Source organism: Jaculus jaculus, chromosome 6 (genome assembly GCF_020740685.1).
Source record: "Jaculus jaculus isolate mJacJac1 chromosome 6, mJacJac1.mat.Y.cur, whole genome shotgun sequence".
In the NCBI taxonomy this organism is placed as follows: Eukaryota; Metazoa; Chordata; class Mammalia; order Rodentia; family Dipodidae; genus Jaculus; species Jaculus jaculus.
In genome coordinates, this window is record NC_059107.1 from 99230294 (window position 1) to 99255170 (window position 24877).

General features: G+C 47.7%; 4 protein-coding genes across 10 annotated transcripts in view; 2 read left to right on the top strand and 2 right to left on the bottom strand.

The window, feature by feature from the left end:
- The window catches only part of LOC101605746 (SAP domain containing ribonucleoprotein), a 70877-nt gene extending 68235 nt beyond the window's left edge, over positions 1-2642 (bottom strand). The window contains exon 1 of one of the 4 annotated variants that reach the window (XM_045153687.1): positions 2456-2642. In XM_045153687.1, the coding sequence (XP_045009622.1) occupies positions 2456-2491 (36 nt within the window). In that variant the 5' untranslated portion in view covers positions 2492-2642. Of the gene's footprint in view, positions 1-2429 lie in introns of all 4 variants that reach the window. The other 3 variants (XM_045153686.1, XM_045153688.1, XM_045153689.1) reach the window with 3 other exon arrangements.
- A 210-nt stretch (positions 2643-2852) lies between these two features.
- On the top strand, positions 2853-10123 carry Ormdl2 (ORMDL sphingolipid biosynthesis regulator 2). 4 transcript variants are annotated; one of them, XM_045153461.1, is made up of 5 exons: positions 2853-2894; positions 3659-3961; positions 4514-4665; positions 5583-5744; positions 9437-10123. In XM_045153461.1, the coding sequence occupies exons 2-4, from the start codon at positions 3788-3790 to the stop codon at positions 5716-5718; spliced, it is 462 nt and encodes a 153-aa protein (XP_045009396.1). In that variant the 5' UTR covers positions 2853-2894; positions 3659-3787; the 3' UTR covers positions 5719-5744; positions 9437-10123. The 4 variants fall into 4 exon arrangements, with proteins under 4 accessions (XP_045009396.1, XP_045009397.1, XP_045009395.1 ...); XM_045153462.1 differs by having other exon boundaries at positions 2854-2894; positions 3787-3961; XM_045153460.1 differs by lacking the exon at positions 2853-2894 and adding an exon at positions 3162-3251.
- On the bottom strand, positions 6417-18295 carry Dnajc14 (DnaJ heat shock protein family (Hsp40) member C14). Its single transcript, XM_045153459.1, is given in 10 exon segments — positions 6417-7366; positions 7522-7624; positions 7718-7878; positions 9111-9230; positions 9412-9518; positions 15451-16534; positions 16536-16690; positions 16692-16913; positions 17313-17490; positions 18219-18295. Coding segments are annotated over 8 exon segments (2106 nt in total). The 5' UTR covers positions 16857-16913; positions 17313-17490; positions 18219-18295; the 3' UTR covers positions 6417-7155.
- A 315-nt stretch (positions 18296-18610) lies between these two features.
- Positions 18611-24437, top strand: LOC101596172 (transmembrane protein 198-like). The gene is made up of 5 exons (XM_004649957.2): positions 18611-18838; positions 19963-20220; positions 21268-21849; positions 22557-22714; positions 22855-24437. Exons 2-5 carry the CDS (start codon positions 20046-20048, stop codon positions 22990-22992), a joined length of 1053 nt encoding a protein of 350 aa, XP_004650014.1. The 5' UTR covers positions 18611-18838; positions 19963-20045; the 3' UTR covers positions 22993-24437.
- Positions 24438-24877: the final 440 nt, after the last annotated feature.

The following is a 24877-nucleotide window of genomic DNA, read 5'->3' on the forward strand; positions in this document are numbered from 1 at the left end:
AGCCCAGGCCAACCTGGAATTCACTATGTAGTCTCAGGGTGGCCTTGAACGCACAGCAATCCCCCTTCCTCTGCCTCCAGAGTGCTGGGATTTGTTTTGTTTTTGCCTTTGTATGTGTGTATGGTAAGGTGTCATATAAGCTTGCCTATATGGTGCCTGGAGCCACATATTGGGTGTCCCACTCCATCGCTCTTCCTTCTTCCCAGCTTTGTTTTGAGCCAGAGTCTCTACTGATTCTGGAGCTGGTTTCTGCTCCCTTGTGGGACTTGGTTTACAGAGGCAAGTGCCCACATCCAGCTATTCACATGGGTTCTGTAGATTTGAACTCTTGGCAGCCTCAGGCTCCCTCAGTGCACTTAACCACTGACCCATTGCTCCAGCCAAATTTCATGGGTTTTTTGCTTTTGCTTTTTGGGTCTTTTTTAAAAAATATTTTTATTTGCAAGAGAAAAAAAATGGACATACTAGGGCCTCCAGCCACTGTAAACCAACTCCAAATGCATATGCCACTGTGCATTCTGGCTTTATGGGGGTACTGAGAAATCAAACCTGGGTCCTTAGACTTTGCAGGATAAACACTGACCCATCTCTCCAGCCCTTTTATTTCCCCCAGGATATCGCTCATTCTAGCCCAGGTTAACCTACATAGAATTCACTCTGCAGCCTAGGACGGTCTTAAGCTCACAACAATCCTCCTATCCCATCCTCCCAAGTGCTGGTATTAAAGGTGTGCATCACCACACCCACCTAAATTTCATGGTCTTTAAAAAGATTTTATTTGAGAGAGAGAGAGAGAGAGAGAGAATGGGTGCACCAGGGCCTCTAGCCACTGTAAATGAGTTCCAAATACATGCACCACCTTGTGCATCTGGCTTATGTGGGTATCAAACCTGGATCCTTTGGCTTTGTAGTCTCAGGGTGGCCTTGAACTCAGTAATCCTAAATGCTGGGATTAAAGGTGTGTGCCACCAGGCCTGGTTATGCCCTATTTTGTTTGTTTGTTTGTTTGTTTTTCAAGGTAGGGTCTCACTCTAGCCCAGGCTGACCTGGAATTCACTATGTAGTCTCGAACTCATGGTGATCCTCCTACCTCTGCCTCCCAAGTGCTGGGATTAAAGGCATGTACCACCACGACCAGCTCATGCCCTTTTTTAAAAAATAAATATTTTATTTATTTATTTCAGAGAGAAAGAGGCGCGGAGGGCCGGGGGTGGGGGGAGAATGAGCGTGCCAGGGCCTCTCGGGTTCTCTCCTCTGTAACCTTTCCTTTTTTTCATGCTGGGCTGTAAATCTACTTCTGCTACACTTCAAGGTACTGCCCAGCACAATTCAATCTCTACAATTTTGTCAGATAGACTCACATTGCAGCTGGTAAGGACTTAAGTATCAATGCAGATAGAGGTTTTTCCTTCCCACTTCAAAGCTTGTTCTTTTCTTCTGAATTTCATACTAAGGAGATCCCTAATTTTCTTTATAATGTCACCAAGCGTGGTAGTACAGTCCGAGCACTTGGGAGGCATAGATAGGAGGATGGCCAAAGTTCGAGGCCACCCTGGCTTACATAGTGAGTTCCAGGTCAGCCTGGGCTAGAGTAAGAACCTGCCTCGATAAAAACTAAATTATCATCGTCATCATCTAAATGTAAGTTAGAAAGGTAGCACACCAAAGTTACGACTTAAAAGCTCCTGTTATTCAGCGTGTCACCAAGTGGTAACACCAAGAGAATGCAGGATGCTTCCCGATGAGAAACAGGACAAAGATAATCCCAGCCTTCGAGCTGTTCTTCAACAATACTGCAGATAGCTTTTTCTACTGGAATTGGGCGGCATGAGAGGAAAGCCAGCAGGCGGAGAGCCTCGTAAGAGAACTAAAAATTAAAAAACAACTGTTTTTTAGGGAGAGGTGTTTTTCTACAAATTCTTAGGGCTGCCTCAATTCCAGGTTTCCAAGAGACCTAGCTTCCGAGGCCTCTCCCTGTTTTCAAAACTCTAACTCAGGGGCGTAACTCCACGGAGAGCAAAACGGGATGGAAGCATTTTGTGGGTGTTTGGAACATACTCAGATGAGAATATGCAAAATCGCCCATTCGCTAACAGGGGCGTCTCAGCGTTTGGACAACTAAAGGATTCAGGGAAGAAAAGAGAGCCCTGCGTCCGCATGGGTTACGGAAGAGGGAGCCCTGACGTCGCGCGGCTCGGCTGGGGTGGACACTAGCACCGCCCGGGGAGGGTGATGGAGACCTCGGAGAGGACGGGAACGGAATCACCAGTAAAGGCAGCAGCAAACCCGCGCGGAGGCACGGGAAATCAGGGAAGGCCTGAGGACGGGGCACAAAAGAACTCGGGCGGAAGCCAGAATACGAAACGGGGAACACACAGAGGGCGGCGGCGCAGGCCACCTCGTAGACTCCAGTCCCCAGAAAAGCCCACCTCAACTGTCCCCTGCGCATGGGTACCTTCAGCTTGTGCAGCTCCACCGTCTCCGCCGCCATCTTCTCACCCCGCACTCCACAGGCCCCCTGCCGCCGCCGCCGCCGCCGCGACCCGGAGCTCCCGCCTAGACGTAGGCAGCCCCGGCCGACCAATCAGCGGCCCTCTTGCTCTCGCCTCCCACCATCGGCTCTGGCCATTAGTCAGAGGCCGGCGCCGCTCTCACGCCTCGGGGCCGCTTCCCACAGCTGCCTCCCAAGGTGGGGCCCGGGGAAGGGCGGGCTTGTGTGGCCTAAGGAGAGACAGCGCGACCAATCGTACGTCCCTATTGCAGGGCACCAGCCAATGACTAGCGGCAGCGCCGATCCTGCTCCACCAATGGGGAGGCGCACACGGGGGTGGCAGGCGGCCACTTCCTGGAGACCGCAGGTGTGGGAGCGGGCGGCAGGACCCTGGAGCTGGCAGGTAGGGCTCGGGGAAGGTTACGGAGGGAAAACGGTAGCAGCCGGGAAGGGCGACGGGTTAATCACCGTGAGGGGAACACTGAAGACAGCCTTGAAAGAAACCTATGTACGAAAGTGGGACGTGGGGAGGAGCACAGGCCGGCTAGATACGAGAGTTGGGAAATTCAGAGCAGGTAAGCAGGCTTTACAGCTAGATTTTCAAGACCCACTCCTAGAAGGGCGAGGGCTCGGTCTCGGAGCCATTTCAAAAACTGTGGTCACTTCTTAGAGCGCCCTACGCTTCAGAGGACTGGAGTTTGCTGGCTTCTGAAACACCAAGAGGGTGAGAAGGCAGGCTGGACCAGACCCCGAGAAAAAGGTGGGGACCAGAAGTAGCTCTACTCTCTCACACCGTAGTAGTCCCTTGACTGGTTGCACAGCTCTTGGGGAACTCTGGGTGTGTGTGACCTCTTTATGACTGATTCCTTGTTAACTTCAAGAAAGTGTACTTAGACACTTGTTTCCTCTGATCCTGCAAATGGGCTTCCCAAGGCAACTGCTTCATAAAACAGTTGAAGTCTAAAGATCAGAGAAAAAACTACCATGTCTTTATAAATAAGGCTCTTGCATTTTTTTTTTAATACAGGATCTGTGTAGCCCAGGTTGGCCTCTAATTCATGGCAGTTCTCCTGCCTCAGCCTCCTAAATGCTGGGATTACAGATTACAGTTGGGTGTGAGCCACTATACCCAACCTTTTTGCCTTTTAAAGTTTTTCCTTTCTGCAGGATAAGAAAATTCTTTCATTCCCAAGAGTTCAGAGGACTTAGACTTTTCAGAAGGCAGGTGGGAAACGAGCAATCAAAGGTTCTGAGAAAACTGAGTTGGACTCCTCCCTGACCCCTCACTGTGGTAGGATGAATGTTGGGGTGGCACACAGTGAAGTAAACCCCAACACTCGAGTGATGAACAGTCGGGGCATCTGGCTGGCTTACGTCATCTTGGTAGGACTGCTGCATGTGGTTCTACTCAGCATCCCCTTCTTCAGCATTCCTGTTGTCTGGACCCTGACCAACGTCATCCATAACTTGGTGAGCACTAAACCATACAGATCCTTGTACCCACCCCAGGTCTGTCCCAATCTAAAACATAAAGTCACCCATTGTTTGAGGATTTATGTCTGCTTTTTGGCATTTCAGTACAGTTTCTTGAGCTAAGGAACTACTTTTGGGGGCTGGGAGATGGTTCAGCGGTCAAAGGCACTTGCTTGCAAAGCCTGTCATCCTGGGTTTGATTCTCCAGTACCCATGTAAAACCAGATGCATAACGTGGTGCATGCATGTGAAGTTCATTTGCAGTGGCAAGAGGCCCGCCCATACTTGCTGTCTTGCATGTATATGTATGTATGTAATTTTAATTATGGGCTAGAGAGATAGCTTAACTGTTAAAGCACTTGCCTACAAAGCCAAAGAACCCAGGTTCAATTCCCCAGGACCCATGTAAGCCAGATGCACAAGGTGGCACATGCAGTGGCAGGAGGCATGCCCATTCTCTATCTGCCTCTTTCTCTCTCATAAATTAAAAAAAAAAAATTTTAAATAAACTACTTTCTGCTCCTCATACTACCCTTTTCCTCTTCCTAGGCAATGTATATCTTCCTACACACTGTGAAAGGGACACCCTTTGAGACTTCTGACCAAGGAAAGGCTCGGCTTTTGACACACTGGGAGCAAATGGACTACGGACTCCAGTTTACCTCTTCCCGCAAATTTCTGAGCATCTCACCTATTGTACTGTGAGTCTGTGGGGTATGGGAGATGCTGTCCGAAATGGCTCTAGGAGCCAAGTGGAAATGCCCATGGAGAAGCTTTTAAAAAGATCAGACTAGGGCTGGAGAGATGGCTTAGCAGTTAAGGCACTTGCCTGTGAAGCCTAAGGACCCAGGTTTGATTCTCCAGGTCCCATGTAAGCCATCTATACATGGTGGTACATGCGTCTGGAATTTGTTTACAGTGGCTAGAAGCCCTGATGTGCCCATTCTGTCTGTCTCTCTCTCATAAATAAATAAATAAATAAAAATAAATCTTTTTTTAAAAAAAGATCAGACTACTCACTGACATGGTGTATACTAGTCCACAGCCTACAGAGAATAGTAAAAAGTAAAAGACTTAATCAAACATTCCTTGCTGCCTCCTTGGTAACAGGGAAAGGGAGAAGGGACTGAGAAGAGATAAACTCCAACTACAAGTGATTTTACAGTTCCAAAAGTGAGTAAAGGCAGATGGGGAGGGGAAGGGGGCAAAAAATTGTTCTAAAACTCAGAGGCTGCTGAGCATGGTGGCACACACCTTTAATCCCAGCACCTGGGAGGCAGAGGTAGGAAGATCACTGCAAATTCTAAGCCACCCTGAGATTACATAGTGAATTCCAGGTCAGCCTGGGCTACAGTGAAGTCTTACTTCAGAAAACAAAGGTGGGGGGGACTGGAGATTTCTTGAGTCGAATTAGCCAACAATCTGATTTGTAATCTCCACTAAGAACTATGCAATTGTATCCTCATCCATAAAGTAAATATTGTTGAGTTACCTGGGGTTTTCAGATATGCAAGGACTACATGCAGTAAAACTGCTTATTCAAAGCAGAAGAGTTGCTGAAAGGTGTGGATATGTATTGGGAGCATCAACCTTACTCATCCTGCTTTTCTCTCCCTAGCTACCTCCTAGCCAGCTTCTATACCAAGTATGATGCTGCTCATTTCCTCATCAACACTGCCTCACTGCTCAGCGTACTGCTGCCTAAGTTACCCCAATTCCATGGGGTTCGTCTCTTTGGCATCAACAAATACTGAGGAATGGATTGAAGAGACCTCCACAGGTACTGAGAGAAGGCTCTGGAACAAAGAGCTATAACATTTTCACCTTCTCCATACTATTATTTGTATCTTGGAAGCCTGAGAATCATACCATCTTTCCCAAACTCCAAGACTAAAAGAAATTGGAAAAATGGGGCTTCTGAGCCAGCTCTGGTAGAGTTAAGAATCTCTGAATTAGGAAAAGGTAGATGTTGTATGGGCTGTGCTACTCTCCTCTGTAACAAGAAGCCATCATGTCTGGACAGCTTGTTTGGTGATTATGTTTTTCCATATCCTCAATCCCTACTACCTTGTTTTGCTGTATGTTTGATAAGCAAGAATAGGGAGATTGAATATCCTCATAATGCTGGGAAGGAGGTATGAATAATGACTAAACTGTACAAATTTTAAACAACTTCTTATCCCTTCTCCTTTAGTCCAGTAGGCAGTGCCCTTCACTATTAGCTAACAGTAGGAAAGGATTCTTAAATGAGGGGAAAAAAAACTCTAAAGACAGGCATGATGGCACATACCTGTAACCCAAGCATCCAGGAATTAGAGGCAAATACAAGGCCAGTTTGGTCTACATAGTGAGTTCCAGGCCAGCCACCACTACATAGCAAAACCCTATCCCCCACCCCCACCCCAAACAGTTATGGGCTCCAGCTGCATGGGCAAAGACAAGAGGGAAGATATAACTTGCCAGTTATATATTTATAGAAAGATAATCCCCTGGCTTTAAATAGATATGTACATACAAATATGAACAAACTTAAAAAAATACAAACCCTTGGATCACAAGGGGGCTTCTAGTAGCCTCCTATCCTTCCCCCTCACCCAAGGACAGAGGGCATGAGTCTGCTTTTTAGAAATTATTAATTTTGGCCGTCCTTGCAACAAGCCTGAAATTAGATTAATTTACCCATAAGGTGAAATTCAGAGGAAACGTTCTGTTTCCACACTGAACTCTGCATCTCCAAAATTAGGGCTACATGCTTTCTGATTCTTTTAGCTAGAATATCAGGATAAGGGGGCAACCCCTGAAATGGGCTAAAATTAGATACACTCAGTTTAAAAAGGGGTGTGTGTGTCATTTGCTCTAGGAGCAAATGGTAAGATAAAGGCATACAGATCCTAGGGAACACCCAGTTCCCACACCACATAGGAATCTATTGTCCAGCTTAGGTCCAGGACCTATGTTCTTTACTCTAGCCACCCCTACCTATTTCTTTGGTATTGTCAGAAGACAAGATTCAGCTCCTGGGTGCTGGAAAGGAGGGAGAGTGCTTCAGGGATTTCCAATGGGTACTGAGAGAAGAATTTAAATTTTCCCTTTTTAAAATATTTAAAAATAAACAAATCAAACTCCATCCTGTGCTGTACACAGCCCTTTTGACTCCCTGACATTGATTTGAGGAAAGAAGAGAAGGGGTGTCAATGTTGGAAGGGCCTCCTCACTTTCTTCCTCCGCTTCGGTTTGGCTTCTCCCTTGGGTACAGTGCTACTGGGCTTGGAGGCTGCAGTGGCCCCAGGGCCAGGATGAGGAGCTGCAAAGAAGTTCCCATTGGACATTTGCCCTGGGGGTACTTGAAAGATTCGACTCAAGAAATCCTGAAGATCAGCAGGAGGGGCTTCCGGGGTGGCTCTGAAGAAAAAAGAAGAAAGACAAGAGATACCTAAGGTTAAAATATACTGAGTCAGTTCTCCAACTTCCTAGAAAGTAGTCCCAAACAGCAGGACATCTGAAGCTATATTTAAAACTGGAATAATGGGTAAGTAATCCAGGGAAGTACCACCTACCTCTGCCGACCACTGGTGCCTGGCACCCGAGAACCAAATGAGATGTGATAAGGAACTCTATGGGTATCTGGTGAGATTCCCACACGCTGACATCCAGCCCATTCTGCAAACAGAAGAAGTAATTAACCAAAACATCATTTTAGCACAAATGAGATGAAGAAATACTAGCCTATATTTCTAAAGCACAGAAATGTACCTGTGATATCATAAACTTTTCCACCCATTAGTGCAAAGTAGGTAATCTTGAGGCCCAACATACTTGATTCTGCCCAAAAGTCACCTTCCTCAGCAGGATGCAGCCTGTTACACTCAGCACAGTATCTAGCACTCTTAGGTTCCCTGTCCATTTCAAACCTCCTGCAACACAATAAAAGGGCAATTCCTTAATACTTTGTCAAGAATACCTACAGCATTGCTAGTAGTCGCATCATTACTGCCAAGTAAAGACAAAACATTTAACTACGTCTATGTATTCCGCCCACCGCTTTCTTTTAATTTGAAGTGTGGTTACGCTATAGCCCAGGCTGGCCTCAAAAATGTAATCCTCCTGCTTCAAACTCCAGTGCTGGGTAACAATATACTTCCACACCCAGCTTTCAACTTTCTTATTTGTGTGTATGCATGTATTTTACTGCAAGCATTCATATGCCATGGCGTGTGTGTGGAGGTCAGGGAACAACTTTTTTGGGCCAGTTCTTGCCTTATTTACTTATTTATTATTTGTTTTGTTTTTCAGGGTATGGTCTCACTCTAGTCCCGTCTAACCTAGAATTCACTATGTAGTTTCAGGGTAGCTTAGAACTCACAACAATCCTCCTAACTCAACGGCAATCCTACCTCTGCTTCTGAGTGCCGAGACTAAAGGTGTGTGCCAACACATCCAGCACCCCCAGTAAGATTTTATAGTTACAGAACAAAACAAAGATATCAAAGCACTTTTAAAATACATTAGTGGGAACATCCGGTGGGTGAGTTATAGCAAAGCAAGGAAAACTGTTGAAGACCTCCAATGTTATCTGATGACATTCTTAGTTTTTGGGTTGGTAGAAGTTAGTGGTCTGTTATACATCACAAGTATTGGGATTAAAGATGTGTGCCACTACACCAGGCTCATTCCTTTTGAAGTGAGACACTCATATGGCCCATCCTAACCTCAAATTCAATGTGTAGCCAAGGATGATCTTGAATGTGTGTGTGTAGTTTTTTGAGGTAGGGTCTCATTCTAGCTCAGGCTGACCTGGAATTCACTCTGTACTCTCAGGGTGGCCTTGAACTCACGAAGATCCTCCTACCTCTACCTCCCAAGTGCTGGGATTAAAGGTGTTTGCCACCATGCCCAGCTGATCTTGAACTTTTGATCATTTTGCCTATACCCTGAACGCTGGGATTAAAGGCATGTGTCATCACACCCTGTTTATAAGAGCTGTATTTTTGCATCAGCAGTTTAAATCCTTAGTCTCTTTATGGTATGGCAAGAGTAGAAGCCCCATGATTATCATCTGTAGCCCACGATTACCAATAACACTGACAAGGTTTTTTTTAACCCAGTTCCTGACACGTGGCTAACCTACTCCTGTCCTATTTCATACCTATGCTTTCCTTGACATCGGCTACACATCATAGTATTCATTGCCTCCTTGAGGTCATCTTGCAGCTTGGACAAAAACTCATTCACTGACCGGCTCAGTTCATTCTCTGCCATTCGTTTCCTAAAAGAAAATAGGTTTTGTAAATTAGGGAGTAGGGAGTATTAAGGGAAAGACAAGACACAGAAATAGAGATCTGTTTACCTCTTGAGCCCCCGGACTGACTAGAAAGACAACAGGTCTAAAGTCTGCTACTAAAGATATTTCATCTATCTCACCTGACAATCTCCCATTTCCAACTCACATCTCATATTCCTTTCGCCTTTCAGGATTGCTGACAATGTCCCAAGCTGCGTGCAAAACCTTGAAGGCCTCTTCAGCCCGAGGATGATGATTTTTATCAGGATGAACCTACCAAAACACAGAAATTTCTTCACAAAGCCATTCTAGCCCTCCTCCATATTGGGTCTATTCCCATATCAAACAGTTCTCTTTCATTACCCTTTTGGAGAATCAATAGAGTTTAATGATTACTCTGCAGACAGGTCTGGGAAGGAAGTCCTAACTATCATTTTATTAGGGCATCAGCTACACTTAATATTCTATGGCCTGGAATATTTTTATTTGCCATGGATTGCTGAGGATTAAATTAGAATACATATGAAGTATGTTGCACTAAATATGGCTCTAGAGTGAGTAGCTTTCATCAAGAAAACAAATGGCTGGTGAGGATGTGTAGGGAAAAAGGAGCCAATATTCACTGTTGGTGGGAGTGTGCTATGGAAAGCAGTGTGAAGGTTACTCAAAAAGCTAAAAATAGAATACCATATGACCCAGATATACCACTAGGCATATTCCCAAAGAACTCCACCACACTTTACTACAGAGAAACGTGCTCATCACTGTGAGTTCACATTGCTCATTGCTGTGAGTTCAAGGCCACACTGAGACTACAAAATGATGGGCTAGAGTGAAGCCCTACCTTGAAGAAAAGAAAAAAAAAAGTCCCCGTATCTTTTTACCAACCCTAATGATGTTCAAACATCCCCATAATACAATGTCTTAACTGAGCCATAATACCAAAAACACCATCATGGCACAGAATAAACATTCATACTGCAAAAGATAGCACTGGCATAGCAAAGAAATATTCAACCAATATAAGATTTAAACAGGGCAAACATCAAACTCTAATTCTAAGTCCAAAAACTGTAGTCAGTAACAAGTCTCTGAAGTTCCAATTCTGTCCCTCAGCTACGCTACTCACAATCCTGGAAAACTTCATCTGGGGCTGGCAGCACTGCTTAGCAGCATCTCATGGTCCTGGCATCTCCACTGGGTCTCCACTGCAACCCATGGTTTATCCTGACCGCTCCAATAGGTCTCCATGCAGGCATCCTGCTTCATAATGCCCATGGCCATTTCTAAAACACAAGACTGCATTGCAAACTCAATGACCCTCTCTTTCCTGCATTCCTTATACTTCACAATACCAGGTAGAGTGCCAATTTGTTAATCTAGGGGAGAATAAAGCAGACTTTGAAGAAGATACTCCTTGAACATTCAGGCCCCTTCAAAAGACTGTATTCTTTGTGTTACAATGCATACCAACTGGCTCAATCTCAAAGGTTGTAATCTCTCATATAATTGAGCTAAACAGGTAGAAATTTCAGCCCATATCCCCTGCACACACACTACACAATGCAACCCTGCACAACTTCTCAGGACACAGGCATAACAAGCCTCTCACACAAACTGTTTCATGCCCAATCCAGGCAAAGCTATTTCTCACCCTCATAAGCCAAACCTTACAGTCCTTAGTTCTTACTGCATTCAGGTCTTTCAACTCTGACCAGAATAGTCCATCAAGCTGTACTTCCAGCACTGCAAGGCATCTCTTAGGCCAAGGTTTCAAATCCTTCCACACTGCTCTTGAAATCAGCTCAAGGCCCAAGCCACACAGTCAGGTGTCTAGCAGCAAATGATACCACTTCTTGGTACCAACATTACTGTTGCAGTCAGGTTCGCATTGCTGGCAAAAACCACCCAACCAAGGGCAGCTTTTTTTTTGGGGGGGGGGGGTTAGCTTACAGACTCGAGGGGATGCTCCACAATGACAGGGAAAACAATAGCATGAGCAGAGAGTGAATATCACCTCCTGGCCATCCTCAGGTGGACAACAGGAACAGGAGAATGAGCCAGACACTGGCTATAATACCCATAAGCCTGCCTCCAACAATATACTGCCTCCAGGAGGTGTTAATTCCCAAATCTCCATCAGCTGGGAACCTAGCATTCAGGACACCTAAGGTTATGGGGGACACCTGAATCAAGCCACCATACATGCACACATCCCTTTTCCTCCACTTTCATATTTCTTTTTTCACTTTCATATTCTTAAGAATCACCTATCAAGGCCAGCCTGAGACTACATAGTGAATTCGAGATCAGGCTGGGCTAGAGTGAGACCCTACCTCAAAGAAACAAAAAAAGCTAGGCATGGCAGTGCATGCCTTTAATCCCAGCACTCTAGAGGCTAAAGTAGGAGGATCCCACCCTGAAACTACATAGTGAGTTCGAGGTCAGCCTGGGCTACAGCAAGTCTCTACCTCAAGAAAAGTCTCTCCTTTGGCTAGACATGGTGGGACATGCCTAAATCCCAGGTAGGAGGTAGGAGGATTTCTGTTAGAGGCCAGTCGGAGACTGCATTATAAATTTCAGGTCAGCCTGGGCTACAGCAAGACCCTACCTCGAAAAACAAAAAAACCTCTCTTGCCAGGAATCCAGTGATGTACATCTACAATCCCGGAGGAAGTAGCAGTAAGAGGATCAGAAATTTGAAAGCCTGGGCTACAGAGCAAGACTCGTGTTTTTGTTTTTATTTTTTTGAGATAGTGTATCACTCTAGCCCACACTGACCTAGAACTCATTCTGTTGTCCCAAGCTAGCCTCAAACTTACAGTGATCCTCCTACCTCTACCTCTTAAGTGTTAGTATTAAAGGTACAAACCACTATGCCTGGCAGCAAGAACTCTTATCTCAAATAAAAAACCTCTTTAGCTTAGGGAGAACAACAAACGTACACTTTGACTATGTCCCTTTCCCATCTTAGTTAAAGAGACTTCATTTAGCTATTCGAGAGAGTAAATTCAACAATGCCTGTTTTAGCAGGTTCAAAAACAGGGAGATGGGACAATGGTTAAAGACACTTGCTTGCAAAGCTGGTTGGTCTGGGTTCAATATCCCAGTACCCATTTACTGCCAGAAACACAAAGTGGTGCATGCAGCTGGAGTTGGTTTGTAGTCCAAGAGGCCCTGATGCACCCATTCTGCCCCTCCCCTTGAAAAAAAAAATATATTTTTTTCTAATGACAAAAGAGAGCTGGAGAGATGGCTCAGGGATAAAAGGTGCCTGCTTGCAAAGTCTGACAGTGAGTTCAATTACCCATTACCCATATTGAGCTAGATGCAGAGTGGCACATGCATCTTGAGTTTGTAGTGACAAAAGACTGGTGTACCAACTTCTCTCCCTCTCTCCTTGCAAACAAGATACTTTTTAAAATGACAAAAGATAATGTCTATCCTTTGTAGAAAGGTGAGTTTCTTGGAGACAACAAGTTGTAGGATCCTGCTTTTTAACCCAGTCTGCAAAACTGTCTTTTTATTGGGGCACTGAGGCCATTGATATTAAGAAATATTATTGAAAGGTGTGAAAAAATAAAAATAAAAAAAAAAGGTGTGTATTTATGTTTGCCGTTTTTTTTGTGTGGTTCCGGTTCTACCTGTGCTCTCTTGTGTTAACTAGCATTTGAGTATTGCTTGTTTTTTCTAGGTTCCTTATATGTGTGCTTTTCCTTTTCTTCAGCATGGAGGATTCTATCAAGTATTTTCTGTAGAGCTGGTTTTGTCTTCAAATATTCCTTTAACCTGCTTTTGTCATGGAATGTCCTTATTTCTCCGTCTATTTGAATGGATAGCTTTGCAGGATGAGGTAACCTTGGTTGACAGTTGTTATCTTTAAGAACTTGGAATATATCACTCCAAGCCCTTCTGGCTTTTAAAGTTTGTGTTGAATAATCTGCTGTAATTCTGATGGGCTTGCCCTTGTAGGTAACTTGATTTTTCTCTCTAACTGCTTTCAATATTTTTCCTTTGGTTTGTGTGTTTGCAAGTTTGATTATAATATGGCGAAGAGAGGTTCTTTCCAGGTTTTGTCTGGCTGGGATTCTAAAGGCTTCCTGTATCTGCACTGGCACCTCTTTCCCAATTTGGGGGAAATTTTCTTCTGTGATTTTGTTGAAGACGCCTACTATGCCTTTGGAGTGGAGTTCTTCTCCTTCTACTATGCCCTGAATTCTTATATTGGATCTTTTCATAGTGTCCCAAATATCTTGAAATTCCCACTCATACTTTTCTATAAGTTTGTCTTTCTCTTTGTTGGACTGTATTAGATCTGTTACCTGGTCTTCTAGCTTAGATATTCTGTCCTCTCCTTCATCCATTCTACTAGTGAGATTTTCTACAGAGCTTTTTATTTTATTAACTGTGTTCTTCATTGCTAGTAATTCTGACTGGGTTTTATTATTTCTATTTCCTTATTTATGTCTTGTATTGCCTTCTTTATTTCATTAAATTGGTGTCCTGCATCTTCTTTGATTTCCTCTTTGATTTCTTCTTTGATTCCTTTGATTTGTTCTTTGACCTCTTTGAAAATATTTACAATCATTCTTTTGAAATCTTTCTCAAGTATTTCCTCTAACTCGTTCTCACTGGAGGTCATTTCTGATGCATTAATACTTTTAGGTGGATTTAGATAGTCTTGCTTTTTAGTGTTTCTTGTGTTATAATGTATATATTTTTGCATATTGGATTAAGTTAATGCTTGGATTTTCTAGCTAGCTGGGTATTCTTAGCTGTATCAATTGATTTGATGTTATATATTTTCAGGGTAGGAGCTTAAGGTGTCAGGTGTGGATCTTAAGACTCTCAGAGTATCTACAAAGGTGTTTCTAGGGGTTGAGTTTCCCTGCTATGGGAGTATTCAAGTAGGCTGAGTGGAATAAAATACAGGTAGATTCTAAAAGTTAACTAAACACTGTACACATTCAATCAAAAACAGCCCCAAGTAAGTATGCAAGAGCAGTTACTATAACAACCAGATCCTCTATCAACAAACACTCATTCTCTATCTGTTTCTTTCTCTCTCGCTCAGATAAATAAAATAAATAATTTTTAAATTTTATTTATTTATTTGCAAGCAGAGGGAGAGAGAAGAGAGACAGAGAAAGAATGGGCAAGCCAGGGCCTCCAGCCACTGCAAACAAACTCCAGATGCATATGCCCCTTGTGCATCTGGCTTACGTGGGTCCTAGGGAATCCAACCTGGGTCCTCTGGCTTCGCAGGCAAGTGCCTTAACTGCTAAGCCATCTCTCCAGACCCTAAAATAAATAAGTTTTTAAAAATAAAATATTAAACATGACAAAAGAGTTGAAATGGAAGGTTAGACCCCACTGAGACAGCAAAGTCTTTATGATTCTTTCCTAGACACATTATCCTTTGCTAGGCATGATGGCACATGCCTGTAGTTCCAGCACTTGGAGGTGGAAGTTCCAAGCCAGCCCAGGCTACATAGTGAGACCCTGTCTCTATAAAAATAATAATAATAAGCTGGGCATGGTGGCACATGCCTATAATTCCAGCACTCAGGAAGCAGAAATAGGAGGGTCACCATGAGTATGAGGCCACTCTGAGAGTACATAGTGAATTCCAGGTCAGCCTGAGCTAAAGTGAGACCCTACCTCGGAAAACCAATAAATAAGTAAATAAATAAATAATAAGCCAGGCATGGTGGCACATGCCTTTAATCCCAGCACTCAAGAGGCAGAGATAGGAGGACTGCCATGAATTCAAGGCCAGCCTAAGATGACAGTAAATATCGGGTCAGCCTGGACTAGAGTAAGACCCTATCTCAAAAAAAAAAAAAAAATCAGGCTGGAGAGATGACTTAGCGGTTTAGGTGCTTGCCTGCGAAGCCTAAGGACCCATGTATGTTCAGCTCTCCAGGTCCCAGTAATCCAGATGCACAGCAGGCTAGGCTGCACATGCACACAAGGTGGTGCACGCATCTGGAAATGCACATGTCTGACATTCTATTGCAGTGGCTGGATGCCCTGGCACACCAATTCTCTCCCTCTCATAAAAAAAACCTGCAAAATAATAATAATCCTTTAGCTTCAAGTTTGCCTTCTGCTCTGCCTTACATTATATTCTACTCTCCCTATAATTAGAATGAAAAATAAAATATCAGAACAAAGACGAAGGGCAAAGGTGAAGGGTACTCACCATCACTGCCAGCTGCCTATAGGCCTTCTTTAGTTCAAGATCTGATGCTGTGGTTTCAACCCCCAGCACATGGAAAGGGTTTAGTTCATCTTCAGGAACACCAGCCATGGTCAAAAGTCGAACCACTTCCTCTTCCGGCTGGCAGTAGCGTCCACTAGCCACAGGTGCATTACCCTGTCTATCAGCCCTCTGCTTGACCCAAGGCAATTCCAGCCAAGTCCAGTGAACTAATCTTACCAGCTGCTTCCATGGCCTGCTCTCTCTCAGCAGAGTCAAGCAACGCTGCAAGGCTGGAGAGTCCAGCCAAGAGAAGAGCCAAGTGACCTTATCCCTCCAGCCTAACCAGTCACCCAGTCCCACCACAAACCGCCAGCCCAACTGCAGACAACCCAAAAAGAGGGCAAGAGCCAGGAGCAGGAAAGCACCCAGCAGCCTAAGAAAACGGGTGAACAGTCCTGCCCCACAAGAAAACCCCTGACTGAGACACTGGAACACCACATGTCCCCAGCCCCTCAGTCTCCCTGCCCAGACTCCCACCCAGACTCGAAAAAGGTCCAGATCACTGCCTTTCAGCTGCCTGCATGCATAAATGAGATGGCCACACATTTCCACATACTCCCCCACCAACACCAGCAGTTCAATCAGCCACCAGAAGCCTGCCTGTCCAAGCTGACATAGCTCCTCTGCCCCCCACAATCCCAGGCCTCTGCGCTTATCAGCTTGACTTCGTTTCCGGCCCAGACGATGTCGACCAGGGGACCTGGGATCTCTTCGTCCACCTTCCCGAGTATCCTCCTTGGTCAGAAACCGGTGCCTCTGCCTCCGGGGTGGGAGTTTCTTTCCACTGGGCACACGTGAAAAATCATTGGGGAATTTAAGAGGTTCATCATCATCATACTCTTCTTCCAACTCTTCATCTTCCACCAAGGTTGGAGAGGTACAGTGGTGGCAAAAGTTGCTAGAAGAGCCATCTCCTCCCTCAGAGTAAGGCCCTTCAGGGAGTCCAGGAGTTCCCTGGCAGTTACAAGCAGATGGAATGGAAAAACAAGGGTTCCCATCCTCTTGGTACCCAGCCTCGTTCTCTTGAGAGTTCCTGGTCCCCTCCTGATCCCTCTTCTGAAGACGCCTCACTCTGTTCAGGGTCTTCTTCTCTAGGTGGTCCTGGACCCCTTGGGGGACCATGGCTTGGATCCGACCAGTGGGCTGGGTTTGGGGGCTGTGTGTACTTAGGACCGGAGTGCCTCTGTGAGGCAGCCGGTACCATTGGGAGCAGTCCCTGCTGAGTCCCTGAGTCCTGAGAATGAAAGTATTTCAGGGTCCACAGAGGGTCCAGATGTCCTGAAGAAAGCACCACCGCTGTGGTGAGCTCCACATAACCCTCCTTCTCCGGGGTGCTTCTGGGCCATGACCCCGGGGGCTTCCTGAGGATTTTAGGTCACAGCCATCACGGTAAGATCTGATGCCTGTAACAAAGGTATCAATGATAAAACCGAGAGAGGAGTAAAACCATGTTAAACTGAGGACATAGTGAAGGTAAGCTCTCCCCCACCCACCCTAAGCACAAGTACTTTTGGGACATTCGCTAACCCTAAACAGAAGCCATAATTAGACTAAGTACAATCCTGCTTAAACCTCCACCCTCGAAATCTTATCCCCCCCCCCCCACGAAGGTAAAATCATCGATCAAGGGGAGGTGCCGCAAAGGGTGGGGCCTGGGGGTTACTCTTAGAAAAAAGGACCAGGCGGCCCGGAAAGGAGGAGGCCGCAGGCTGTCAGAAAAGGGTGGGGACCGTGCAGCTCTAAAGGAAAGGCTGGGGGCGGAGCATAGGGCTGCTCTGGAGAAAGACCACCGGGGAACCCACCGGCTGGGCAGACGCGGTGAAGGCAATGTACCGAGCCGCGGCGGAAACTCCTCCCCTCGAGCAGCTGGGCCTGAGGCCAGGGGGAGCTACGAGAGCAGCTCCCCCGGCTCCGCCTCCCGCTCCCGCTCCGCTTCCTCCTTCGGTCCCCTCCGCGGCCGCCGACCTGCGCTCACTTCCACTTCCGGGGTCACCAGGGAAAAGACGGGAAGGGGAAGGTGAAGCGGTTGGCTGAGGCGCTGGCCGGCGCGGCCAGCTGCGGAGTCAGATTGCGGGAGGCGGCCCTAGCGTCCCGGCCACGCCCCTTAAAGGACCCTCCGCGGCCATCCTCGCAGGGAGCTCGCCGCGCGCGCGGGTCGCGCTGCTGGCCGCGTGGCGAGCGGGCTCTGCAGCCGGGCCTGGGAGCCGAGGGCGAACTCTCCGAGTTGCTCTGCCTGTATTTCTTGGCTTGGACGAAACTGGGAGATGAAGGACGACCACCGAGCCGCACTTAAATAAATGTGTTTTCCTTGCAGACCAAACCGGGGCATGCAGAGGGGCCAGCTGGCGGCGGTGGGCCCGCAGCCCCTGCATAAGTGGGAACTGGGCCGTAGAAGAGGGTGTCCCCGGCTAGCCCCCGCCCTGACCCACAGCGCGGCGCTCCTTGCCCTCCCCCCGCCCCCCAACTCTGGCCTGAGCCTGCCGCCGAGCTGCCCGTCGAACTGCAGGGCCCTCGCCGCCGACCCTCGGGGCGGCTCCCAGGCCCAGTCCGGGAGCGAGGCCCGGCAGCGCTCAGGACCGCAGGCCTCGGCCACGGAGCGCGGCGCTCATCTGCGTGCTACTTTGCATCTCATTTGCATAGCCAGCCGCGCGTCCCGCCCCCACGCCGGCCCCGCCGGCCGCTGCTCTGCACACGCTTGTCGGCCTTACAGTTCAGCCGGCGCCCCTGCCAGACCCGGTCACGCTGGGCAGGTTGTTTTCACCCAGGACGCCCACACCAGCAAAGCCCCCTCTCTGCGTCCCAGGTCCCGACCACCCGTTCCGGCCGGAGACAATACTCCCATTCTCTGGGAAGTGGAAGAAACCAAATAGGAGCCAGGGGGGCGCTGGGACCCCAGTTGGGGCTCTGAGCGTTCAAGCTGTTGATTCTTCGCCTAGGCATTCAACAACATTTCCTTTTACTTCTTATGTGCCCTTAACATCCTCCCATGCTGTGATTGGGGAAGGTCTCTGGTCCTGGGCTAGAGTAGTGGGCAATCTGGGTCCCCCACGCACACACACACGCGGGGTAAAGATTGAAGGGACCCGCCCCGTGATGTCATCCCCCTCCCCATACACACACCCTGTCCTCTTCCTCCCTCTGCAAACCTAGTTACGTTTAGCTCGCAGAGCCTAGGCTGCGACTTGCAAGTTTAGGAAGCAGCGCTCAGAGTGGTCCTGGGGTGCCCACGGCCGACAGCCACCCCGCGCCTAGGACCTCCGGGCTGGGAGACAGCTGGGGTTCTAGGGAAGCACTTCCACCTCCCTCCGCTCCTCAGCATGGCAGGGTGGTGAGTAGTTAACACCCTCCCCAACCTCTCCTGATTTAGGGTCCAGACTTTGAAGTCACTGAAAAGAGTCTCAGGCATTTCCCAAGCCAACCTTTGAGCCTATTAGGATCTTGATGTCCAAAGGACGGCCGAAGGGAAGTGCCTGCATCCAAACCACCCCGCTCCCACGGTACCTCGCAGCCTGTCCTTGGTGATCCTTCAGAATCCGAAATCAAATCCCATTGGCAGTCCAGATACCTCTTGGTGACAGAATGAGTAGGGGGGGAAAAAATGTCTGAAGGGAGTAGCAAGTGAGATGTGATGTCTGTGAGCAAGGTGCCTGCTTGGTCTATGTGGAGCCACAGGATTTGGATTTTGGCAGCAGCACGACCATTTCCCCAACTCCATCTCAGCATGAAGCCAAGGCTTCAAAATCCACACAGACTGAGAGTGATTGTCTTTACTTAATTCCTTGTTCTTACCATGTCTCATTCTTTCCTCTTCTGCCTACCTCTTCCCTCTCTACTAACCCCACACTGTTCAGTCCCGTTGGGTAGTATTGAGTCCCAACTGCAAATGAGAAAAGATTTCTCTCTCCCTCTCCGTCTCTCCTCCCCCTCTCTCCTCCCTCCCTCCCTCCCTCCCTTTCTCTCTCTTTCTCCCCCCCCCCCCCCCGTGTGTTTGTTTTTGAGGTAGGGTCTCACTCTAGTCCAGGCTGACCTGGAATTCACTATGTAGTCTCAGGGTGGCCTCGAACCCACAGCAATCCTCCTACCTCTGCCTCCCCAGTGCTGGAATTAAAGGCGTGCGCCACCATGCCTGGCCAGATCTCTTATTAACTGGGGTTTTAGCCCCAGTCCCATTAATGCCCATGCACCCCTTCTGCCACAGACCGGAGCTACTCCTTTCACCTCCACCTTGGAAAGACAGGAGACAAAGGGATTTCCATTCCTTCAAAGTTTTACTTAGTATCCTTGTTTCTGAGGGCAGCAAAGCTCCCCCTCTACAAAATCCTTATAGGCTTCTAAAGTTACTCAAACAGAGTCATTCTCTGTCCTGAACTTGGCCATTCTTTAAAAGAAATACAGGTATAGAGTCCTCAAGATTCATGGGTGCCTGAATTCCAGCCCTTTCTCCTCTTGCAGGTTTTCCAACCCCCTCAAGACGTTCGTGGATAGATAAGAGGAGCTGACCTTAACCTCCCCCTCTGACCACCTTCTCTTCAGTCATGGAGAAAGCCTTGTTGCCCCTAACTGTGACATCTGACCCAAGGCCCTTTAATCAACAACTCCCAGAGCCTCCAGATCCAAAATGCATCTTGGAACCCCAGGACAACTTTGAACTGGCACCTGCCCTAGCGTGTGCCCTTTGCTGCTGCTTTGGAATCATCTACTGCTGCTTCGGTGAGGGAAGGGCCAAGGTCCTGGGGGGCAGACGTCCACCACTGTTACCCTCCAAGATGACACCAGCTTTCCTCATTGCTCCTGTACCACATCACCCCCTCCTTCAGCTTCCCATATTGCCTTTGCCAGCTTCTTGCCCATGCCCTCCAGTTCTCACCCCTGGCATCTGTCATTTGCGCTGCTCTTGCCTCCTAATTCAAAACTCCATTTCCAAACTATCATCCACACGAGATTTCATCTTTCCCAAGAAACACCAATCAACCTGTGGTGATTTCTTCCTATATGCCAGCCCTAGAAGGAATACCAGGCCATGTCCAACTTTTTTTTTTTTTTTTTTTTTTTTGAGGTAGGGTTTCGCTGTAGGCCAGGCTGACCTGGAATTTACTATGGAGTCTCAGGGTGGCCTCAAACTAACAGTGATCCTCCTACCTCTGCCTCCCGAGTGCTAGGATTAAAGGTGTGCGTCACCACACCCAGCTTTTCCAACCTTTTAAAATGTGATACAAGGCATGGTGACACATGCCTTTAATCCCAGAACTCAGGATTCTAAGATAGGAGGATCCCTGTGAGTTAGAAGCCAGCCTGAGACTCCATAGTGAATTACAGGTCAGCCTGGCCTAGAGCGAAACCCTACCTCAAAAAAAAAAAGTGATGCAATGCTGTTATCTACAAAGTTCATGCTCAAAATCTATGCAATTGAGTTACCCCCCAAAAAAAAAAAAGCAAAAAAAATCCCATGTTCTAAGCCAGTTTGTGATTTTGCACTGGGCTACATTCACAGCTCTCTTGGACACAGACTGGACATGCTAGGGACTCTAGACATTGTCTTAAACTTACTCTCCTCAACGTATTCGTCTTACCTCCAGATTTTCTCCCCATGGAATTCCTGAATCCCTTTCCTCCCTCCCTGGGCTTTTCCCTTTCTGCCCCTTGCCTTGAGGTCCTCTTGGTATGTTGCTTCTAACTTCTGATCCTGTTCTAATTTGCTATACCCATCCCTGTAGAGCCCCCTTTCTGCCTCTCAGTGCCTCCTGCCTCCCTTCCCAGGCTACCGCTGCTTCAAGGCAGTGATGTTTCTCTCGGGCCTGCTGTCAGGAGCACTGGTCATCTTTCTGCTTTGCCACAAGGAGCGGGTGCTGGAGACACAGTTGAGTCTGGAGGTGAGCGCAGGCATCGCACTGGGTATTGGACTCCTCTGCGGCCTCGTCACCATGCTTGTTCGCAGTGTTGGGCTCTTCCTGACTGGACTCTTGCTAGGTCTGACCCTGGGTGCCGGGACCTTGCTGGGCACTGAGCCTGTCTACCAACCACCTTCCGCCTGGGTGCCAGCTGGTGGGCTGATGGGGCTGGCACTGCTGGGAGCCCTGCTCACACTTCGGTGGCCGCGTCCATTTACAGTCTTGGGCACAGCCCTGTTGGGTGCTGCAGTGCTGGTGGCCTGTGCGGACTACTTCCTGGAGGGTCTGGCACTGGGCACTCGGCTAGGTGAACGCCTGCAAGCACTTCCAGCCTTGCTTCCTCTTTGCTGGTATAGCTGGGTCTTACTGGGGACCTGGCCAGCTCTGGGGGCGCTTGGGGCCCTGACCCAGTGGAAGCTCACAGCTGAGGAACATGGAGGCCACGCCAATGGTGAGTTAGTGCTGCAGTACAAAAGCAGCCAACCTGAATCTACTACTGTCCCTGGTTCCTACCCTGGAGGAGGAGTAGGGGAAAGACACACTTTGGTCAGGGGGGATATGCCAAGGCAAACAAGACAAAGCATTGAAGGAAAGTTAGAATTCAAGTAGCCAAAGGACGTCTGTGTGAGAATAAGAAGAAAAATCCCAAGAATGCAGGGAGGATTTTCTTGGGACTCTTGTCAGAGGTCAGGAGAATCCCCAAAAAATGCAAGGGGACTTTAATTCGGGCACTCAGAGGCTGAGGTAAGAGGATCTCTATGAGTTAAAGGCCAGCCTGAGACTATAGAGTGAGTTCCAGGTCAACCTGAGCTAAAGTGAGATGCTACCTCAAAGAAACTAGCTATATAATTAGCCAGGTGTGGTAGTGCACATCTTTAATCCCAGCACTCAGGAAGCAGAAGAAGGAGGATCTCAATGAGTTTGAGGCCACCCTGAGACTACATAGTGAATTCCAGGTCATCCTGGGCTAGAGTGAGACCCTATATCAAAGAAAAAAAATTTAGGAAGAGTAGAATTCCAATAGCTGAAGGAAAGTTGAGGCTTGAGAGATCTACACCGGGAAAGCCAGATGGGTTTCTATAGAGTGTGAGTGTGTTTGGGGTGGTATTCAGGTCTTAAAGAGGCCTTCTTGCATCTGAATTGCCTCTTCCCAAGCAGTGGTCTTGAGCCACCAGCGAAGGCATCTCCAACTCCTGCGGATTCATCAGCAAGAGGCCAAGTGGCATCGGACCCCCTCTGGAGTGGCACTTTGTGAGGGCAGCTATCGGAGCCAACTCCCCCTCAATCTCAGGAGCCCTGCTGACAATCTGGCTCCAGTGAGTGAAGGAATGGGGCACCCTGAGGGGATGGGGCACCCTGAGGGGATGGGATAGAGGGCATATTGGGATGGCCAAGATAGATAAGGAGCTGTGACCCAGAACCCTCCTTCCACTCTCTTTACCCTATACACCTTCAGAGTTACCTCCAGAGTCTTCGAGAGCACCAACTGGGACCAAGCACCCAGGCCACAGCCCCCCCCACCATCCTGGATCTGGATTCTGACTGTGGTTCTACTGTCCTGCTCACCAGGCCCTCTCACTCCACCCAGACCTGAGCCGAAACCTCCACTGATGACCCTCTCCCTAATGAAGATAGAAGAATGCTAAATAGGCAGGACTTGAGCCCACAGGACCCACACACAAACTTCCTCACCTCTTGAATTTGGAGATAGGATCTATGCCCAGACCAATTTGTAAGGGACAGGCAGAGAAGAATTTTATAGGGAAGGGAGGGGACCAGAAGTAAGTATGAGCACCTATCTCTGTCCAATAATAGAGGCTCCCTGGTGGGTTTTTTGTTTGTTTGTTTTGTCCCCCACACCCCAGGTAGGGTCTCACTCTAGCTCAGGCTGATCTGGAATTCACTGTGTAGTCTCAGAGTGGCCTTGAACTCACCGTGGTCCTCCTACCTCTGCCTCCTGAGTTCTGGGATTAAAGGCATGTGCCACCACACCACGCTGAGGTTCCCTAGTTTTTATGGGGGCGCACTGACTCCCTGATTTCCTCTGGGAAGAATTCGTACCCAAAAATAGCTCCCCTCCCCCAGGGTAGGGCCTTGCTCTAGCCCAGGCTGACCTGGGATTCACTGTGTAGTCTCAAAGCTGGCCTCAAACTCATGGCAATCCTCCTACCTCTGCCTCCCAAGTACTGGGATTAAAGGCATGCACCACCACGCCTGACTTCCAAAATAGCTTTCCCCCCTTTACAATGCTGGAATCAAACCTAGGGTCTTTCCCATACTAGACAAATAGTCTACTACTGAGTTACATCCCTTAGCCCTCAAGTAGCCTTTTAAATTCTTATCTCACTGGTAAAATACATGCTTCACAATGGTAAAATTGAGGGGGGTGTTATAGGACCTATAGAAAGTCAGGGAGCCTCCCTAAGGCATCTGATATGTTTTCAATGGGGAGAATGGCACAGAAGAACTCCAGGATCCCCCAGGGCCCCACCCCTTGTTAGGGGGTAATTAAGTTTCTGGCTGACTATTCCCCTTGGCCCCCTAGGCTTGAGCCCCCTTCTACCTCAGTGGGGAGTACTATCCTCCGTGGTATGTCCCTTTATCTCCTCATTGGGGAAAGACTACAGCACCTGCCTCAGCTCCCAAAACCCCAAAGCTGGCATCTTGCTCCAGGAAGACAGCATTGGTCCAGATTCTTTGCCCTTTTGCCCAGGAGCCTGGTCCTCAGGACTGCCTGGGAGACAAGTGCTTTCTCTGCCTCACACTGTGGATAATACTAGTTTCCTTCTTAACCAGGATTTAGGTCAAGCCACTAACCCATTCTAACACTCTCCACCCTGACTCTCCAGCCCAAGGTGTGTTCCCTGGTTTCTCAAACAGCTTAAAGGAAGACATCTCCCTGTCCTGGGCAGTAAGGCTGTGAAAGGAGGGAGGAACATGGGAACATGGGAATAAAAAGAAATTCAACCAGGGAGTCTGGCCTCTACCATTGCTGCTTACTTTCTCCACACCACAAAACAAAGAGATAGGGCTGGAGAGATTGCTTAGTGGTTAAGGTGCTTGCCTGCAAAGCCAAAGGACCCAGGTTTGACTCCCCAGTACCCATGTAAAGCCAGATGCACAAGGTAGCACATGCATTTAGGGTTTGTTTGCAATTCATGCCAATTCTCTCTCTCTCAAAAAAAAAGAGGGCTTGTAGAGATGGCTTTCAGTGACTAAGGCACTTGCCTGTGAAACCTCAGGACCCAGATTTGATTCCCAGTACACATGTAAAGGCAGATATACAAGGTGGCACATGCATCTAGAGTTCATCTATGGTGGCTAGAGACCCTAACACACCCTTTATCTCTATTTTTCTCTCTCAAATAAATAAAATATTTTTAAAAAAAAACCAGAGAGATAGCCATACTAAGGAATCTACCCCCTACAGATCTGATAGGAGTCCTTATCACATAGACTACTGAGGAGCTCCCCAGACT